This window comes from Lates calcarifer, linkage group LG10 (assembly GCF_001640805.2).
Source record: "Lates calcarifer isolate ASB-BC8 linkage group LG10, TLL_Latcal_v3, whole genome shotgun sequence".
Taxonomy (NCBI): domain Eukaryota; kingdom Metazoa; phylum Chordata; class Actinopteri; family Centropomidae; genus Lates; species Lates calcarifer.
Genome location: NC_066842.1, coordinates 16,071,527 through 16,090,543, shown reverse-complemented (window position 1 = coordinate 16,090,543; position 19,017 = coordinate 16,071,527). Strand labels below are relative to the sequence as shown.

Here is a 19,017-nt window from a genome sequence, read left to right as displayed (position 1 = left end):
TATATTTTGAACCTCAAATTTAAGGTTTTGCTTGGTGGATTTTTTTTTTTTTTTTACTCCAGGAAGATAAGGCTTATTGATGAATATGGTTGCTACAATTAGCTCATTTCTAAATGTGTTTTGTACTTTATAAATTGTCAAACTTTAAATGGCTGTAAGAGTAATTCTTGCAGTGTAACCAAAAACATCACATGAAAATAGAAACATACTGTAGGTTTTATTTAGGTTTGTCATGACAATGAATTAGAAAATCAACTGGTGCATGTGAACAGAAATTACATTATTTCTCTCATCCCTTCAGGCGAAATGAAGTCACCCTGACTCTGGTAAAATACAGTGCACATCACCACTAATGGTGAGCAGTGATGTACACAATGTTGGCCTAAGGCACACCTTCACAACCACCACCAGATATGATGACTCTAAACATGAAGAAAACGTGTGAGCCACAGGCCAGTTAAGTCATCATGCATGATAACTGAGCAACATGGAGCAAGCCACAATTCAGTGTGCACAGGACTGTGGTGCCATTTTGTAAAAATGAGTAAGACACTGATGAATCCACACACAGTTTCACTGTTGTCATGTTTCTACATCCACAAGTGTTATATATTTCCTTTTTCTCTTTCATTACAAACATTTACAAAGATAATTATGACTGACTTCATATTAATGAGCAGGTAATTGGAGCTAGAAATGCTGAAGCCTGTATAAAGTTGGTGGTCCTATGTTTGTGGGTGGGTTCTCATTCAGATGAGCCCACAGTAAAATAAGGTGCAAATCATCTCTCTAGGTTTCAGGGACTGTACAACTTGACAGATCAATCACAAATGCTTGATCAAATGCAGGCAATAATACACCATTTGTGACGTCTAAGGTTAAGAAATAGTGCTTTTCCTGTGCCAATCTGAGGTAGACATAACAAAAAACCAATGCAACGCAAAAAGAGGTGTTTTTTAGAGTTTGCAACTGAGATGGACATTCTTTTGGAATAGGAATATGAGCATTTAGAGTTAGTTTGGTAAGCCTAAGTCTTAAACAAGCTGCTTGTTGCAAAATGCCAGAGCAGCCTGCATTGTCACCTGGCTGTCGCTGCTCAACAATTGAACAAGAGATCTTACCGATATCTGTCAACAATTATAAATTAAACAAAGCAGGAATTAACTTTTACAGTGTTCTCAGCTTCAGGCAGGTTGGACAGAGAACCGACAGTAACCACTGCACCTGAAAGCAGCACCGACATCCCCGCACAATGTGAGGCTCTGAGCGGCCGACATTCGCACAGTGCATCTCAGCAGACAAGCACAGCAGGCCTAAACACTAAAAACACACAGACACACACACTCTGTTACAGCAACATCACACACAGCCACGGTTACTGCTTCAGAGCAGAGCACTCACGCACGCACACATGCACACAAACAAACACACATACAGCTTGAGCAGTAGTCACTGCTGTTGTGTGGATGAGACAAGCAGCAGGGAAAAAAACATTAAAAAATAAACATACAGGCACCTTCAATGACTGCATCACCAGTCTGCAGAAAGCACCACAATTTGTAGAAATTAACACACAAAGAGAAATGTGACACAGCAAAAACTGACTGTACGTTAAAAAAAAAAAAGCCTCTCAGATCGTCATACGTGCTGTGTTCAAGATAAAAATATCAGACCCTGTGATTTAAAACTTTCAAGCTTTCAAAAGGAGACGATTAGAAAAATACTGAAATATGAAAACAAACTCAGGGCTTTCATCTGGCCTGTGTTCCTGCTGCAGACATTCTTTGGTCATGAAATAGGCTGAAAACATCAATTTCGACAAATTCACAAACACGCTGCCACACAAAGGAAACATGCAGTAACTATTTTAACCTCAAGTTTTGTACAGAAAAACGCTGGTGCGTAAATTGATTATATTTTTTAAGCTACAACTGTTGTTTTTACAGTTGGACGTGTATAATCCAAGAAAGAAAAAAATTACCCCATTTTGCTCAAAGAAAAATCTCAAGCCGCGATATCTTCCCTTTTGCTGTTATACTATACAACACAATGTTAACAAAAGGATCCTAGCGATCTTTGCCAATGTGAATTAACAGAATATAATGCATATATATGAAACCCTGTCCACAAACATCAAAGCAAAACGTCAGCTGATAAACTATCAGGTTTTGGCTGCCTTGTTGTGGGGTAAATGAACTGTTGACAGTTGAAAACCCTTTGAGAAACACCTTTGTGTTCAAAAGTAATATCTGCATTACATACATTAAATATAGCCTGTCAGTTCAACTGAAAAATTTTACAAAAATATTTTTGTTCTTACATATTACTTAACTTTCTTGCTATAAAAAGCTAGATTTATTCATCATTTTTTTGTTAGTGATCAGACTGTTGTATATGTTGAGTTATACACAGAAAATATGTTACATTGGGCATTTACAGATTTTTTTGGGACAATGTAGTTACCTGTATTTACCTTTGTAGGGCAGCAGTGATTTTCAACATCACTATCACAATATTTACTTCCCCATTCATTCTTGCAGTGTCACACTGACCTCGCACCTCCTGACAACAGACAGCAAACATTTCACAATGAACAAAAGCAGCCACCTTGCAGTTGCTAATGAAGCCAAACAAAAATGGAGATGTGAACATGAACTCAAAGAGATGGATGGTGCTTAGTTCTCACTGTCTCGCTCTCTGGCAGTCCACAGGAGTAGCAAAGGCACAGAAACAGATACAGACAATCCCAACCGATCCCACCCTGTTCCCTGTCACTTGGCTCTGGCGTCTGTCTGTCTATTTCCCTCTGCAGAGCCACGAGTCACATGCAGGTGGGGGTCTTTGCACCGGGTCTGTCCTTTATAGTGCACATTAAATACGACAAAGACACGCCTTCTGCCTGTTGGAGTAAGGGAGAGGAATGGGGTGTGAGGAAGTGAGGGTGTCAGGGGTTAGGTAAAGGGATAAAGAGGGAAATCAGCCTTGGAGCTCCTCGAAGCACGTCTCACACACTCGTACTGGCTTTTTAGAGGACGGCGTGAGGGCGTTCTTCGATGAACACTCGGCACAGAAAATGTTTCCACAATGTCTGCAATGGTGCTGGATATTCATAGAGGAGGAGGAGAGACACAAGGCAACAGAGAAAACAAACATTATGTACTGTTGGTTTTATAAAGAAAAAAATAAAGAGAAGAAAACTTATACTAACCTTCCTGACGGTGACGGTAAAACCTTTCCCACAGGCCATGCAGTTCTGCACTTCATGATCCTCAGCCCACTTCCTGGTCAGACTCTGTGACTGCTTGATCTAAAAGCACAGACAGAAAAAGCAACAGAGCATTCAGAGCAAAGAAACTATTGACAAGCGTTGCACATCACTGCCAGACATTTTTGTAAAGATTATCACTCCTGATGTTTTGCGACTGACCTGGAGCGACTGGTTCTCTCTGCCCAGCTCCTGCATGGCTGCTGTTGTATCGTCCAGCTTCCTCCTCAGCTCCACCACCTTGGCCTGCAGTTTCTCTATCTCACCCTCGCCCTTCACACACCTGAAACACAACCACAGAGCTGTTGACGATTTGTGTGCGCTCATGCTAATTAGCAGCTCATGAGAATTTCGTATCACCAGTACTACTTGGCCGGCTGCATAATAGCTTTGTTAATTAATACTTTAAAAGCACAGTGCTTGGGGAATAATGATGATGTCCTCTGGGTGATTTTTATTCACCACAGCTCAGTGCTACCACAGTGCTTAGCTGTTAACAGGTGTTTTTGCCTCATTTCAATTCAATTTCAACTGATCACATTACACCCATTCACTTAAGCAGGAAGCACTAGCACATATGTCAAATTTAAATAACCTTAATATTCAGTAACTAACAGTGCTAAGTTAATGAATGTTTTCATAGATAGCTCATCAATGACACACATCCCTGACAGCTACTGTATGTGAACAGGGTGGAGTGTCTTTGAAACAGAGGTGTGTCAGCAGTTATTCACTGGAAAATCAGGTGCTTTCACAGCATGTACACACAGTCAGTTTTATTCAGTACAGCGGGTCCTCTAACCAGTTTTTTCCCCATGAATTTCATCTGACAGCAATGTAACTATTACAATAAAATATTTAAGACAGATTTTTAAATTCTTTAATTCCCTATATTTGCTGTATTATGCTGTATATTTGCTCTTTACAAGCTAATGGATGACCCTCTCTCTTTGTGTGTGTGTGGTACATACAACACCCTTTATAGGCCTAATATATAATCTATTTCACATTTCATTATCATTTCTTATGCACAGGCAAATTAAGTTCTTTAAAAATTGAAGATTATAAATGGGTGAATTCAAAGCTGTGAGAGAAATGTGGGCAAAACTTCCCCGAAGCAATGTTCAACAGCTCAGGGTGATAATGTTATAATGTAGTCAGTCTTTTAATAGAGAAGCTTTTAGTCAGTTCACACTGTCTTATTGTTTTTTTTCTTGGAACTGACGGCAAGCTTGTTTTAAAGGAACTTAAGTTACACTGGAAAACCTTGTTCTTTAAAAGCTCAACATGAGAAAACCTTGTTGACTGCGGTGGTGGTGGGTGTGGATGGAAGTGACCCACGTCACCAACTCAGACACAGGGAATGAAAGCGTTCCCTCTGTGACATTTTCTTGCTGCTGCTTGTTACTTACCACACACTTCAGTGAGTTTTGATGCACATTCAAAAGCCTTTTAATTGTATTCATAGGAGGCATTATGTGCAGGGTGACAGGCTAGTCAGAGGAGACAATATCAACGCACCTTTCCAAAAGAGCCCGTCTCTCGTCCTGGTTGTTCTGGACAGTGGCCTCCAGCACAGCTATCTCTCCTCTCAGCTCATCCGTCTGCTTCTCCAGTTCACCGACTCTCCGCTGGCTGCCCTGCCACTCTCTCTTCAGCGTGGCCACGTTTTCATTCAGAGCCGTCACCTGTGCGCCCAGCTTCGCTTCAGCCTCCTCTCTGTGCTTCACTTGCTCCTCTCTCGCTCGTTTCTCTGCCACCTTTAGAAAGAAACGTTTAATCGTATCATTAAAATGAAATCATGAGAGGGAGCGAATTACATTTGAACTTAAATTTAGAGAGTCTACCAGCTGATCCTGGACATCCTTGGTTTGGGCAAGAAGCTGCTCCTCTCTCTGGCTCCTGCTGTCCCTGGTGGCCTGGTGCTCTTTCTGCTCCTGCTCTAGTGCACCCTGTGCCGCCTCCACCTGCCCCTGCAACTCCAGTTTCTGCTGGATCAACAGCTGTTTGGCTTCCCGTAACTCTCCCAGCTCCTGAAAAGCAACAGATAAGTAACCATAAGCATGAACAAAAAAATGAGACAGCTTCAGCTGTTTTGGGAAGTTGGGAAGTTATTGCTCTGACAATGGCTTCAGATCAATTTTAAGACAGCTTTGAAGACCTGAAAAATCCAGGCTCATGAAAAATTGTCAACTCAAGCATGCTTAGTTATAACTGAAGAATGTGGCCCTGATGACCTGCAGTGACCCAAAGTTAAGCAGTTTATGTAAGACACAAGCATGGGAAGCAGGTCATGTCAGTATGAAGACATAAAATGGTGGTCATTGTCTACAGTATCCCAGGATTTAACAGTTAGACTATTGAGGATTTTTCTGAAGTGCAGTTTGAATTTAAGCCTCTCTTCTCCCTCAAATTAAAAGAAACATGTTGTAACTGACCTTCTCACTCTTCTCTGTTAGTGCTTTTAACTCAGAGGTTAATTTGCCATTATTCTTTTCCAGGACACTCTTGGCTTTGTTCAGCTCCTCCACTTTGCTCTTTTCCTTCTCCAGCTCCTCCTTAACGTGATTCTGGGTGAGCAGATACACTTTAGAATATATTAACTTAATCTCATCAAGTCAAGTGTGCATGTGTGTTAATCTGTTTGTCTGACCTGTTGCTTCTGTAGCTCCTTCAGTGCTTGTTCCTGCTGTTGGCTCTTCTGGGCCCGTCTGGTGAGCTCCTGCTCTAGTGAGCTGCGGCTTGTCTTCATTTCCTGGATCTGAGCTTCTAAACCTGTCTGATGGGTTCGATTAGCAGCCAGCTCCTCCTGGGCTAAGCTGAGCTTCTCCTCTGATGCCTACAGCCAGATAAAGGTCGAAAGTCACTGAGAATAGCTCAAAAAAATGTACAAAAATATCAAATTCACAGACAAATCTGTCAAGCCGTTATCAGTCTCTGTGTTGACATACCTTGAGGTCTTGACGCAGTGCAGAAACTTCAGACTCTTTGCCATAGAAGTCAGACTGAAGCTTACTGAGACTTTCCTGACTTTGCTCCAAGGCCTTCTGCAGCTCTGCTGTTCGACTCTTTTCAGAGGCCAGTTCCTGGCTGAGCCCTGACACCTGACCGCTCAACTTACTCTCCTCCTCTGCCTGAAGATAAGAGTCAAATACACACATTTCTCAACAAATACGCAGCTACAGAGGTTTTAAGATGGTAATCACAGCACAACAAGCCTGTGGAAAATACAGGCTTGTTTAAAAGGTGCAGTAGCTATGTGGTTAGGTGAGATAACAGTTGTCTGCAATAAACAGTAAAATAAACTGCTACTTACTTTCTTGGCATTGACTTCCTGCAGCTCTGTCAATTGGCCCTTCAGTTTCTTCATCTCCTCTTCAAAGGACCCCTGGGTTGTCTTCAGTTGTGTCTGCAGCTTCTCTACCTCATTCTCCTTTTCCTTCAGTGCCCCCTGAGTCTTTGAGTGCTGCTGCTCCAATGAGGTCAGCTGCCCTTTCAGCTTTTTCTCTGCCTGATAATTTGTAGACACAGAACAGTTCCTCATGTGATTCATTCAAAACAATAGTGTTTGATATTCCATTTTTTTAGAAACTTTAGAAACCTCTTTCATCTGCTCCAACTGCTCTTTAGATTCTTTCATTGCCTTGGTGATCGTCTCATTATTCTTAAGCAGCTCCTGTCGGGCCTTCTCAGTTGGACTTATCCTGAGGATTGAGACAGATTAATGTTGGTGAATGTCCTGATGTTGTAAACCATAAAATAGAAGAAAAAATATTGAATTTGTCTGAGCTGAACCCACCTTCTCCTCCATGGCTGACTTATGGCTCTTCCTCTCTGTGTCCAGCTGACTCTGACTCTCTTTCAGTGCCTTATTAGCCTTTCCTAGGCTCTCCTGAGTAGAGACAAGTTCCTTCCTTTGAGCTTCTTTCTCCTGTTGGGCTTTTTGCAAGTCTGCTGCCAGACTCTGAGCTTTCCTGTCCAGCTCTGCATGCCGAGTGTTTCCCTCCTGGGTCACCTTGTCCAGATTCATCTTTCAGAGCAGCTTTATCCTGCTCACTGTGCTCCATTTGCTGCTGGATGTCACTCAAAGCAGCTGCTTTTTTCTTTAACTCCTCTTGTAGTGTTGTAGCCCTTAAAAGAGGAACAATATGTATTAGAATTACATTATTAAAATATAGTGGAACAAACAAAAAATCACTTGAAAGTATTTATCATATATTCATCAAAACCAGCACACTACAACACTGTGACGCTTTATCTCACCCTGCTTTCTCTTTTTCCAGCGAGCGCTGCAGCTCCTTAGCTTTCCGCTTAACCTCTGACCCTTCTTTCTGCAGCTTCTCTACTTCCTGCTGCACCTGATCTCTTGTAGCCTGCAACTCCCCGACCTGAGACTCCAATTTCTGTCAATTTAAAACACCAGATTCACTTTTAAGGAAAAACATTTAAGCATACTAAGGCATTAGTAACAAAAAGAATTTAGGCTGAAAATGAACCTAAAGATGACTACAAGATGATCACATTGTGCACATATGATGTAGTATGTGTAGTCATCATGCTCTATCTGACACACTAAAGACACACACCTTACTGAGCCCCTCCAGCTGCTCTACACGCTGTTCTGAGGCCAGTAGTTTGTCTTTGCATTCCTTCAGACTGGTTTCCAGCTGTGTGCACTGTTCTTGCCGCTCCTTGAGCCTTTGGGCCTGCTCCTCCACCTTCTTCTGAACTTTATTCAGCTCCTACACAAGACAGCAAGAGAGAAGGAGAGATAAGAGGAGTACAGAGAGGTTAAGGAGTGAGTGAAGTGAAGGAGTGGAAGACATATGGCACATTACACAGGAAAGTGCAGAGCTCATCAGCTGCAGAAAGAGGAAGCTCACCTGCTGCTTGTCCTGCAGTGCATGTTGAGCAGTCTCCAGGCTATTCTCCAGGTTGGCCTTCTGTGCAGCTTTGGCTGCCTCGGCAGACAGCAACATCTCTGTCTTTGCCTTCAGCTGCAGGAAAACAGACCAACGAAAGCTGTTATTCTCACATTGCATTTGGATCAGCTTTTGAAAACAGATTTTACGGTTAATGAAACATAATCAATGACACCACTATATCATAATCAACACATACTACACAGACATGCTTACCTGGGTGTCTAACTGAGCTACTTTCTCCTTGCTGTCTGTGAGCTGGGTGGTGAGCTCAGTGACTGAGGTCTCCAGGGTGTGGGCTCTGTCCTGGGCTGAGCGCAGCAGAGTCTTCTGCTCCTGGACCTGTTCGTGTAGGTTATCCTGGGCTTGCTTGTTGCTCTCCGACTGGTTCTTCAGCTTGTCGGTCAACTGTGTCACCTTTAAGATCCACGTATACGCAAAAGGCCATAAGCTGAAAAATTATTCTGTCATAATTGTTTTAGACCAGTGTTGAAGACTTTCGTATATGGTGTTAGTTCATTAGTTGTGACAGTACATTCTCAATGTTGTGTGGGTTTTGCATGTATCTTTTGTTGTCTTCTGTCACATCTGCACTACAAGAAAGTGACTGCAACATAGGCGTGAACCTGTGAGTGAGTGTGTTTTGTGTTTTCATTCACCTGTTCCTGTAGAGCGTGGTTTTTCTCTTTTAGCTGGTTAAGGACAGCTGTCTCTCCCTCCCCAGCCTGGATCTTGGCACATAAGTCTTCCCTCTCTGCTTCCAGCTGGCTTACAATGTCTTTACTCTTCTGCAGCAGAGCCTCCAGGTTCTGGATCTTTTGGTCCTTTATCCCCAATCTGACGCAACACCTGCTCCAGGTCATTCTATAGCATGAGGAAAAACCGACATAGGAGAAAGGTTACATCAGGTGTTTTGACAGGTAGTTTTATTTATTTACTTTGTATAAGACTATGTCACATATCATTCCAAGTCAAAATCCTCTGTACAGTATAGCTTCTCTTCAGTGGTAACTCTCATGCTCACCACTATTGTTAGCAATGCCTCAAATGTGAGGGTTTTTCTTGTGAACGGTACCTGTGCCTCTCTGAGTTTGCCGTTGGTGTTTTGCTGCAGCGCCTGCAGCTCCTGGTGCTGCTGCTTGGCTTTCTCCAGCTGGTGCTGCAGGTCTGTGTTCTTACTGGCACCCTCCTTTAACTGAAAATGAAAACCACATTTGTTTTGGGGTTTTTTTGTTTGTTTTTTTTTTACCATAAAGCTAAAAGCAATGTTGTTTTCATGGTCATTTTGTGTATTACTGTACTGTAGACAGCTCTTTGATTCTCCAGTGTTTTAATCACTCTGCTTTTCAGATAGCAAAATAAATAAACCTAAACTACATTAGCATATCTTACAGTGTACATTATATCTTACAAGGCAGATGTTCTGACGCATTAATTCATTTTCCCCGCAGTGATCATTAAAGTTTCATTTAATGCCTACCTGTTCTTCTGCACGGGAGAGTTTGAGCTGCAGGTCGGCTGCTTGCTGCTCGCGGTCTTTTAGTTTCTCCCCGGACAGCTGCCTCTGTTCTTTCAGACGACCTTGCACCTCACCCAGCTGCCTCTCCGCCTCCAGCAGTTTGGCGTGCAGCTAGGAAGAGTACAGAGACAGGGGTGACGCTTAAGATGGAGAACAAACAGCAAGAAATACAGCAGCTACTTTGATCAAGAAGGTTGATGCCTGGAGTCCTTTTCTAACATAACTGTATGATATTTGTGCATAAGTTATAATGTTTTCTTTCCTTGGTAATCCTGCTATTTTGAAATTTTCTTCTGCTTCATCCATAAGCGATTTTATGCAAAAACAGGTTTGCATGGGTCTCTGCCATTGTGGGTGAAAAACTACAACTCAAACTGAAACTTCTAAGCAAACATAAAAATCCTTTTCATATCATTTGTCATGTTGTACTGCATGCAGTAGTCTGTGAGTGTCTCTGTCAGTCTCTCTCACCTGACTGATCTCAGTCTGCTGCTGAGCACCCTGGCTCTCCTTTTCTTCCCGTTGCTGTTCCAGCTGTTTCCTCTCAACCTTCAGCTCCGCATGCTTCACCTCAAGCTCCGCCATCTCTCTCTTTAGCTTTGCCACCTCCTCAGTCCTTTCTCCGAGCTCCGTCTGGGTCTTCTGCAGGGAGGCCTCAGCCCCTGTGGCCCGAGCCTGGAGCTCTTGGACCTCCAGTTCTCTCTCTCTCAGGCTGTCTTGGACTCCCTTCTTGGCAGTTTTCTCAGCTCCCAGACACTGCTCCAGTTCCTGGTGCTCCTTCTCTTTACGCACCAGCTTTTCAGACAGGCTCTGTGAGAGAAGAAGATACAAAGACAGCAAGGGTCTGATGAGCACTGGTATTGGAATCATGGGGGTGAAAGATGTGTCTGAATAGGCTTGATAGCCAGGAAACAAATAACAAAAACTAAATATAGTAAAATTAAATAACATTCTAATGTCCCTTGAAAGAGCAATGTCTCATATAAAAGGATAATGATCAACACCATTTGAAAAGTAAATAAGGAATGGTTTGAGTCATTAATTAAGCCACACTAAAACATGAACCATTGGTAATTAGTACATTTCTAAATTAAACAGTTAGTGTGATAGGAGCTGCACCGAGGCATGAATATAAGCTATGAAAAGAACAGTCTGTCAAGAGTCAAAAGTAAAGTGAGGTATGGCATCTCTGAGGAGGTTTTATGACAGAGGACTTGAAATACTGTGGTATGTGTACAGCACTGGCCCTGATCTAAGCTCTGACAGTAAACTTGGCAACAAGGTGATAAAGAACAAAATGTTGTTAATAGTACAGTGTGCTGCTAACTAGGGGGTGTGACAAGTCACCTGGACTTCACAGGCATCCCATAAACTTCTGAATGCCACCACAGCAGCTGTCCAACATTAACGACCCTCTGCAGAGACTTTGTTTTTTTCCCCTCTCTCCTCGTTCTCACAGCCTTGTCATCGTCCTTCTCTTGTGTCACTGTCACAGCTCCCTGCTGTGTCTCTCCTCTCTAATTCTGGAGTTACAGACCTCACGAAATCCCCGTTGGTTGATCACCTGTCTGTTCTTAGTCCTGATCCTCTGTGTCTCACTGTCTGCCCCATCATTTTTGTCTCTATTCTCATGGGATAACTATCTGTATCAGGTCTCGGGGTATCCAGTTTCCAGGAGAGGTGTGGGGTGGGGTCATTGCGCTGGAGATCCATTTCTGTAATCCCCCTCTTACCCGGAAACTTACTTGGCAGGGAGGGCATTGATGTATGTGGGCGATGAGGGAGGATTTAATCTCTGGCAGGAACACAGAACCATTCCCCAGTTCCCATTGCACCAGCGCAGTTACCTGTATTTGTATTTCACCCCAAGTGACAAAGCTGGCATGGCAGAGTCCCCCCCCCCCACTGGTTTAATTATAGTGCTGCGTGTGATTTTTATCAACATGTCTAGGTTGCCAGAGATGGCTGGTGACAGCAGGGCATTGTAATAAAGTCTGATGCTGAGCAACAGAGGAAAGTTTACAGAAAGTGAGATGGTGTGCTCTGCACTTAAGGGGCAGCTGGTGTGGCTTGGTAACATTTCTGATGTTAAAATCCAACACAATCTTGTATATTGTGCAACAGATGATACGGCAAACATGTTTGTGCCTGCTGTAATCTGTTAAGAATCATAAAACTGTCACATGACAATAATAAACGTAGCTGTCTGGTTCTGTTCTGGAGGTGTGAGAGTGTGCGTGTGTTACCTGGCTTAGCTGCTGCAAATTATTCAGATTGCTCTGCAGCTCGTGGATCTGTTGTGTGTAGACAGCTGCTTCTTGAGGACCCTTCTCCAGCTCTGCTTTTAGTTGGGATATGGTCATCTGTAATACAACAAACAGGCACATTAGACTCTTTTAGCAAGAAATTTTAGAGTATAATCAAGGAACGGAAGCACCACTGTGAAGGACTGACATAGAAGGAAAAAATTAAATAAAATAAAACAATATGGATTAGTAACAATCAGGCTAGAGTCACACAAAAACCCAACAAAAACATAAGACAGAGTTAACACAAAGAGTTAACACACTGTTTAAAAAAATCAATCTCTGAAAAACTTTTCAAACGTAAGCAAAACTCAAGAAATGACAGTAAATCTGGGGCCAAGTTGAAACGACGTATTTTACCTCTAGTTTATGAATCTTGAAGAAAGAGTAAGTGTTGGAGAGGGATACATTAAATAAGAAGCAGAAGAAGGAGGGGAGGGAGAGAGAGACGTGGACAAAGGTAAGTCACCATATAACAGTGAGAGGCGAGTCTGTAACACAGAGCTGCTGGGCTCAGAAAGTGAATGAACATCATTTTAATCCAACTTATTATGACATCTTACTATCACAGGATTAGGCAGAATATTTCACACAAAGAGGGGATCGTGTATTTACTGCTGTGTACTGTTGCAGGGGCAGACAATGCATGAACCTGAATGTAACGTTAACTGTCAACTTTTTTTTAATGTAATTTTGACATTTCCCTGGCTGACCTAAAGACCAGCTACTAACTGCATAAATTATACACTCATACATGGAACTTAAAACTCAATTAAAGTCAGATACTGTTTCAGGAAACTGTACCAAAGCAACCTGTTAATTATGACTGAGAGATGTTGTGTAATCAAAAACCAGACAATTTTCAAATATGTTCACAATATGGTTTTTTAGTGTATAAAAATATTAATCTGTGCTCCAGGATAATTAACAGAAATGTGCAGAGAGAGAGCTTTAGAGCCTGGAGCTGCCTGACAGAGCCCTATAAATACTCTCATTCTGGGATCAAAAATGCAGGAAATCAAGCTGAATTATTCACCAGACATCATTTAATAAGAATTAGGCACAAAGCCATCTGATATGACATGATGACAGCACATCCAAACATAAGTCATTTCATAGCTAGCTTTGAATAAGAATCTAAAGATCATTTCAAATGTGTAGTGGGTGGTCTGAGTAAACGAGTGGTGAAATGGAAAGGGGGTAAAATTAGAACTAAACTATATTTTTGATCAGCAACACAATGGTGTAGATTATGTAAACTGGGGGAATCAATGTGCATGTTTATGAACTTGTGAAATGTAAAATTCAGACCAAGAATGTTCCAACACATCAGCAGAACTACATTAGACGTTCGAGACATTAGACAATTTGCCTTCCTCACCTCTGAGGTAGTGTAATTAGCCTGCAGCTGCTCGTAGTGGTTTTTGAGGCGTTCAGACTCCTCCTCCCTCTCACGAGTCATACGGTCCATCAAAGTCTGTACCTGCACCAGCTCTTTCTGCAGGACCTCCACATCCTCCACACCTGGGCGCTGCAGCTAGGGGGCAGAGCAGAGGCACTGTGTTGAAGACACGGAGACTGGGCGGGGGAAAGCTGAGCAAAAGACGCTTTGTTATGGAGATAAATCAAATATCGGTGTCCTTAGAAATGACTGAGGTGTATATGAAAGCCTCCAGACAAATCTGGGCAATGGCAACAATGAGGCGCTGTACCTCCATCCCAATAAATCCAAGCCCACTTTAATGAAGTATAAACAGGAGACATCAACAGGGGGTGTCTCTTTTCAGCACTAAACTTATATTTGTGTAAAGCCTTTTTATACCACTGAATATTTAAGAACATTTCAGATCAGATAACAGGTCACTGTGGCTAATTATATCCTTAAATACAACCACACATCTCTAGTTTAAAGTACACTTTAGCTCTTTGATATAAATTCTTTAAGTAAAGTTCTGTTTCACGTTTCTATGACAACGATGAGGGGACTGTCTGGGTAGGAGCTGTGTTGATTCTTCCAACACACAGCTCAGAGCCAAACTGATTTCATGGTGTCGATTCAATGTTATTCTTTCAAGATCCAAAGCACAACATTCATAGAAGATCTATACAAACTACAAAGTATGTCTGTCAAGCCTGGTGAAAAGAGAACAGATACCAATAGAAACTGAAGTGTGTGTTGTACCAGCTCTGTTTGGAGTCTCTCATTCTCCTGTTTCTCTTTCTGCAGTTGTTCAGTCAATTTGGAAAGCCTCTGGTCAGCAGCCTCTCTTAGGCTCTTCTCCTCATCGTAGCGGGATTTTAAGTCTGTCGGATTCAACAATTCAAAAATATCCCATTTAATCATATTCAAATTAAAGCAACACATATACCTCACCTGTCGTCACATTTACTCAAACTGACTTAAGGAAAATGTTATCACTGTGTAAAATGCAAAGCCTGTGCCTTCAGGCTGTAAAACCAAACGCTGAATAATGAACAACAGCTTATGCAAGACTGGATAAAAACACAATGGGTGGATTGAGCTTAACAGAGTAAAAGAGTACTTCAGTGTTGTTAAATGATGCAGACACTGGCCTTCCAGTTTCCCAGCCCAACACTAACCTACTATCTCTGTGGCCAGCTGGGCGGCCTTCTGCTCAAATAGGTCTTTCATCTGCTTGATGTTGAACTTTTCTGTCTCAGCTTCATTCAACTTCCTTTCAAGGACTGACGAAAAAAAAGCACCACATATTAGCGAATGACATTTTTATATCTTTGTCAAAGGTACTCTTTTAATATAATGTCACTGACCTGAATCCTCTGAGCTCATCTGCCCATCATTCTGCGAAAACAATGGACAGAGAGGAACATGCACAGTAAGGGTAAGCACCACCATCATGCTTTATGAAACAGTTTCATATTCAGAGAGCCAACTCTTCATAAAGATATATGTTAAATATCTTGAGGGAATTACTTGCTTCAGTTGTCCTTGGACTTTGTCTAACTCCTTCTTGAGCTCTCCAGAGAACCACCTTTCCTCCTAATAAGGTGAAAACACACACATACAGTCAAGTCTTTGTATTAACCAACAATTTACACACATCTGTAACAGCCACAGTTCAGAAACTCAGCTTATACCTTGAGAGAAGCATGCAGGTCCTGAACCTCTTGCCGGAGCATCGTAAGGTCTTCCCTAAAAGGAGAACAGAGTGAATGAATAAACATATAAAGTTAACTTCTATCAGTGCACCACAATGTCAGACTCTGTCATAATTTACTGTATGCAATGTTATTATCAGTCTCACCGAGTGGGGGCCACATGAGCAGGGAGGTCTCCGGTATCATGGAACAGCTCATAGTGCTTGAACAGCTCCTCTGCAGAGTTGTGAGACTTCATGCACTGAGGACAGATGAAGCCCTGAAAAACAGAAACCCACCATCACAAACAACCATGTGACAATAACTTCAATACTGTACCTTGGTTTGCAGGTTAGAAAAAGTTATCAATATACAAAAAAACATTCACGTTACCTCAGACGTCTGATCATGATTGAGGTCTGTGCTGGGCTGTTCTGACTCTGCATTCTGGGAGCCTCCCTTCCCAGGGGTCTGGAGAGTAGAAAATGGACTTGATTAGTTTGAATGTATACATGCACTTAATATCCCATATACACATTTAATGACCTGAGAAGCAATTAAGAGAACAGATTGTTATCCTTTTTTTAATGATTTTTAAATCATCATTTTAGTAAATCAACACACTATGCTTGTGTCCTGTACTTGTATTGTTTACAATGTTTGCAACTGGGTAAAAGTTGGATCAAGTGAACAATATATAATGTCACTGAAGAGCACTGGGCTTTCCCAGAAAAGAGGCAGTCCTGGCTCACGTCTCAAAAGCAACTATGCTGGATGTGACTTATCGGACTTAAATTTTGCACAAGATTTTTGTATACTTCTCAAAGCATGTTTACTTAAGACAGTTGTATCTTAATAACACTATGTGCAGATAAAAGTTCTTTTGGTTGCTGTACACTGTCTATAAAAAGTATTTATCCCCTTGACTTTTTCAGGTTTCACAGTTTTACAACTCTGAATGATAGTGAATGTAATCAAGCTTTACTGACAATAAACAACACCAAAATAATCATATGATGACCCTGTTGGTGGAGATTAGGGCCCTAAGTGTACGGGGATATTCGTGCAACTGCTCAAAATCTGTCAAGCTGCATGTAGATTGTCAGTGGACAACAGCTACAAATCCTCAACTGGAATGAGGTCTGGTCTCTGATTTGGCTGCTCCACGACACTTACATTGTTGTGGCTTTATGTTTGGGACTGTCATCTTATATGAAAAAGACAATTTCTTCCAGGTGCAACTGCTGGATTGTTAATTGTTTATTCCTTCACAGCCACTTCAGGGCCTCAAGCAGGGACCCCCACAGCATGATGGTGCCACCACCCTGCTTTATGGTAGGGATGATGTGGGACTGGGGATTTGAGGTGTCTGGCTGACATCAAACACAGTGTTGAGTATGATGGCCAGAAACCTCAATGTTGATTTCATAGGACCACACAACTTGGTTTCGCTTTGTTTCAGCCTCCAGATGCAAACAGTGAGCCAGATGTCATATGTGTTTTTTTTGTTTTGTTTTGTTTTCTTCGAGCAGCCACAAAGCTGCAACTGATAAAGCACCCAGGCAAAAGTATGCACGGTGTCTCCCATCTGTGTGTCCACAGGCCTGTGGTCTCCCTCACTGGTGTTGAGTAGTGCTTGATTTACAGCCATATCATATCTTTTTCCATTTTTTATAGCTGACTTTGTGACAGGAATATTCACTGCTTGAAACTTTTTTACCTGACTCTAAATATTTTAGAAAGGTTCAATATAGTTTTAGCAAGCAAACTGCTGGACCCTCTAGATGATTGTGCATTTAACCTCAGGTTCCAGTTCAACTTGGTGACTTTGAAAATTAATATGCTGCAATTCACTGGGTAGTCTTTGCCTTTGAGTGTTTTCTGCAGCCCTTCAAAACTGTGTGGTCATGCAATGGGCAATTGGCCAGGTCATATTAAACAACCCAGGCACAGCAAGAGAGAAAAAAATAAAGAACAACTGTCTATACAGTTCAGGGGAAGGTTGGGATATGTTCATCAGAAGTCAGCTCAGTCCACTGGCCTGAAGCACAAACACATGGAGAGGATGTGCCATTGGTGAGCCATTCACAAAAAGGATTTGTTTGGGCTGGTGACAGTCTGCATGAATAAACTAGGTCAAAATATGTGTATGTGTGTATGTGTATGTATGTGTGTGTGTATATCTGTCTGTCTGTCTGTGTGTGTTGGGAGGGGAACCTTTAGCACTTTGAACCAGTCATCTCAGAGCCTACTGTAGGGTTGATAAACACCTCATTGTCGGCTGAATGTTTGCATCATGGAAAAACTTACCTCCAACAAACAAACAACAAATATAAACCAACAATAGACTGATTTACTGAAATAAAAAAAAAACATGAACAACCAGAAGACAATAAAATAGGCAAATTCCCTACTACATCTACTTAAGCATGTGTCTTATGCATAAATGTGAGTTTTTCTATTTTTAGAGATTTATCATATTACTGTAACAGGTTGACAACATGGTTTTAGTCTACCTGCTATACCTTTAGGCCTACATTTGAAAACATATTGAAATCGTTTTCATCAGTGCTGTATAGACAAGTAGTTGTTGCTCAAAGGTAAGAGAGTAGCTCCGACATGATACAGTAATAAAATGCATTGTAATTATTATTTTGGCAATGTGGTGGAGGAGTGTTTGTTCCCATAAAATGACCCTAAGCCCATGATAATATCAGTGTTGTTAACTACACGGTGTGAATAATTAATTTAACAGGCTACAGTAGGAGTCGATATAGATTTATGTAAAGAGATAACGGACCAAAACAGTAGCTCTTATCATAAAACGTTAATATAGATTTATCCTCCTAAACGTCTGCAGTCAAATCCCTTTGAGGTAACAGCTACCAGTCTGACTGACCCTGACCTAAATGCAAAGTGTTCAAAGATGGATTTTCCTGGTTATCAGGCCGAGACTTCAAAGTGTACACTATGATGCAGCTAGCAATGCACTGTGGAAAATGTAGTCCTACGATAGAAGCTAGGCTAAGCAGCTATCCTATCTTACTCCCACCTGTAACTTTAGTGACAAGCTGGTAAAACAATCAGCTAACTACTGTTATAAGTAGGAGGCCAGTTAATTAAAACGTGTGTTTTTATTTACATATTGCGGTGAGCCTGCTGACAGAGGACTTCCCAATCTGTGGCTAACGTCAGCGTTAGCATGTGATAACAGGACGATGAATTAATCCAGCGCTATAACATAGCTAGCTAACGGAAACCACGAAAATTAAACGACTCAGTGAATAAGGTCTTTAGCTAGCTAACTTATTCTTTATTCGGCCTAACCCTGGCGAGGTGGACACCTTAACTTAATTTGCTGGTGCGTTATATACCCAGTTGCCAATGTGCTACATTCCCTGTTAAGGGTAGCATCAATCAAACGAACCATGTTAGCATTTAATGGCTAGCTGTGCGAACCCCACGTAAGGAGCGCTTGATATGTTCACTACGATCTGACTGAGTAGTGAGATTTTTCCAATCGAGGAACTCCCGCTAGCTAAAAATAAGAACCCCGCCCACCCGCGACACACTGCGTTTAAAAACGTGCATCCCACCATGAAAACAGACAAGGATAGGCCCCGTGTCTCCCAAGGAAAACGACTCGGTTTAACCAAACAAAAGCGAAACGGCTGACTTTGTCGCCCCAGAAGCTTACCATTTGAAGTATCCGTCTGAGCATGGCCTCGACTGTGTTTGTCCGGACACAAAATCCAATCAGTTTTCCAAATACAAGACTTACGTAGCTGTACAACGAACACCTGACCAAGCTCAGGGAGCAGCGGCGAATGGGCGGGTCATGGAGAGGATGGTTGAGCAGGACACAGTCTGGCTGTATTCAAGATTATT

General features: G+C 41.9%; 1 protein-coding gene across 1 annotated transcript; it reads right to left on the bottom strand.

The window, feature by feature from the left end:
- Positions 1-198: 198 nt before the first annotated feature.
- On the bottom strand, positions 199-18,986 carry eea1 (early endosome antigen 1). The gene is given in 33 exon segments (XM_018664279.2): positions 199-3,099; positions 3,209-3,307; positions 3,428-3,548; positions 4,787-5,025; positions 5,113-5,298; positions 5,704-5,835; positions 5,919-6,104; positions 6,217-6,399; positions 6,582-6,776; positions 6,867-6,959; positions 6,961-6,969; positions 7,065-7,298; positions 7,300-7,396; positions 7,529-7,668; positions 7,852-8,007; positions 8,149-8,262; positions 8,404-8,604; positions 8,847-9,014; positions 9,016-9,051; positions 9,263-9,382; positions 9,668-9,817; positions 10,178-10,516; positions 11,953-12,069; positions 12,373-12,387; positions 13,394-13,549; positions 14,195-14,316; positions 14,614-14,718; positions 14,803-14,833; positions 14,966-15,031; positions 15,130-15,184; positions 15,297-15,409; positions 15,523-15,600; positions 18,827-18,986. Coding segments are annotated over 33 exon segments (4,203 nt in total). The 5' UTR covers positions 18,851-18,986; the 3' UTR covers positions 199-2,976.
- Positions 18,987-19,017: the final 31 nt, after the last annotated feature.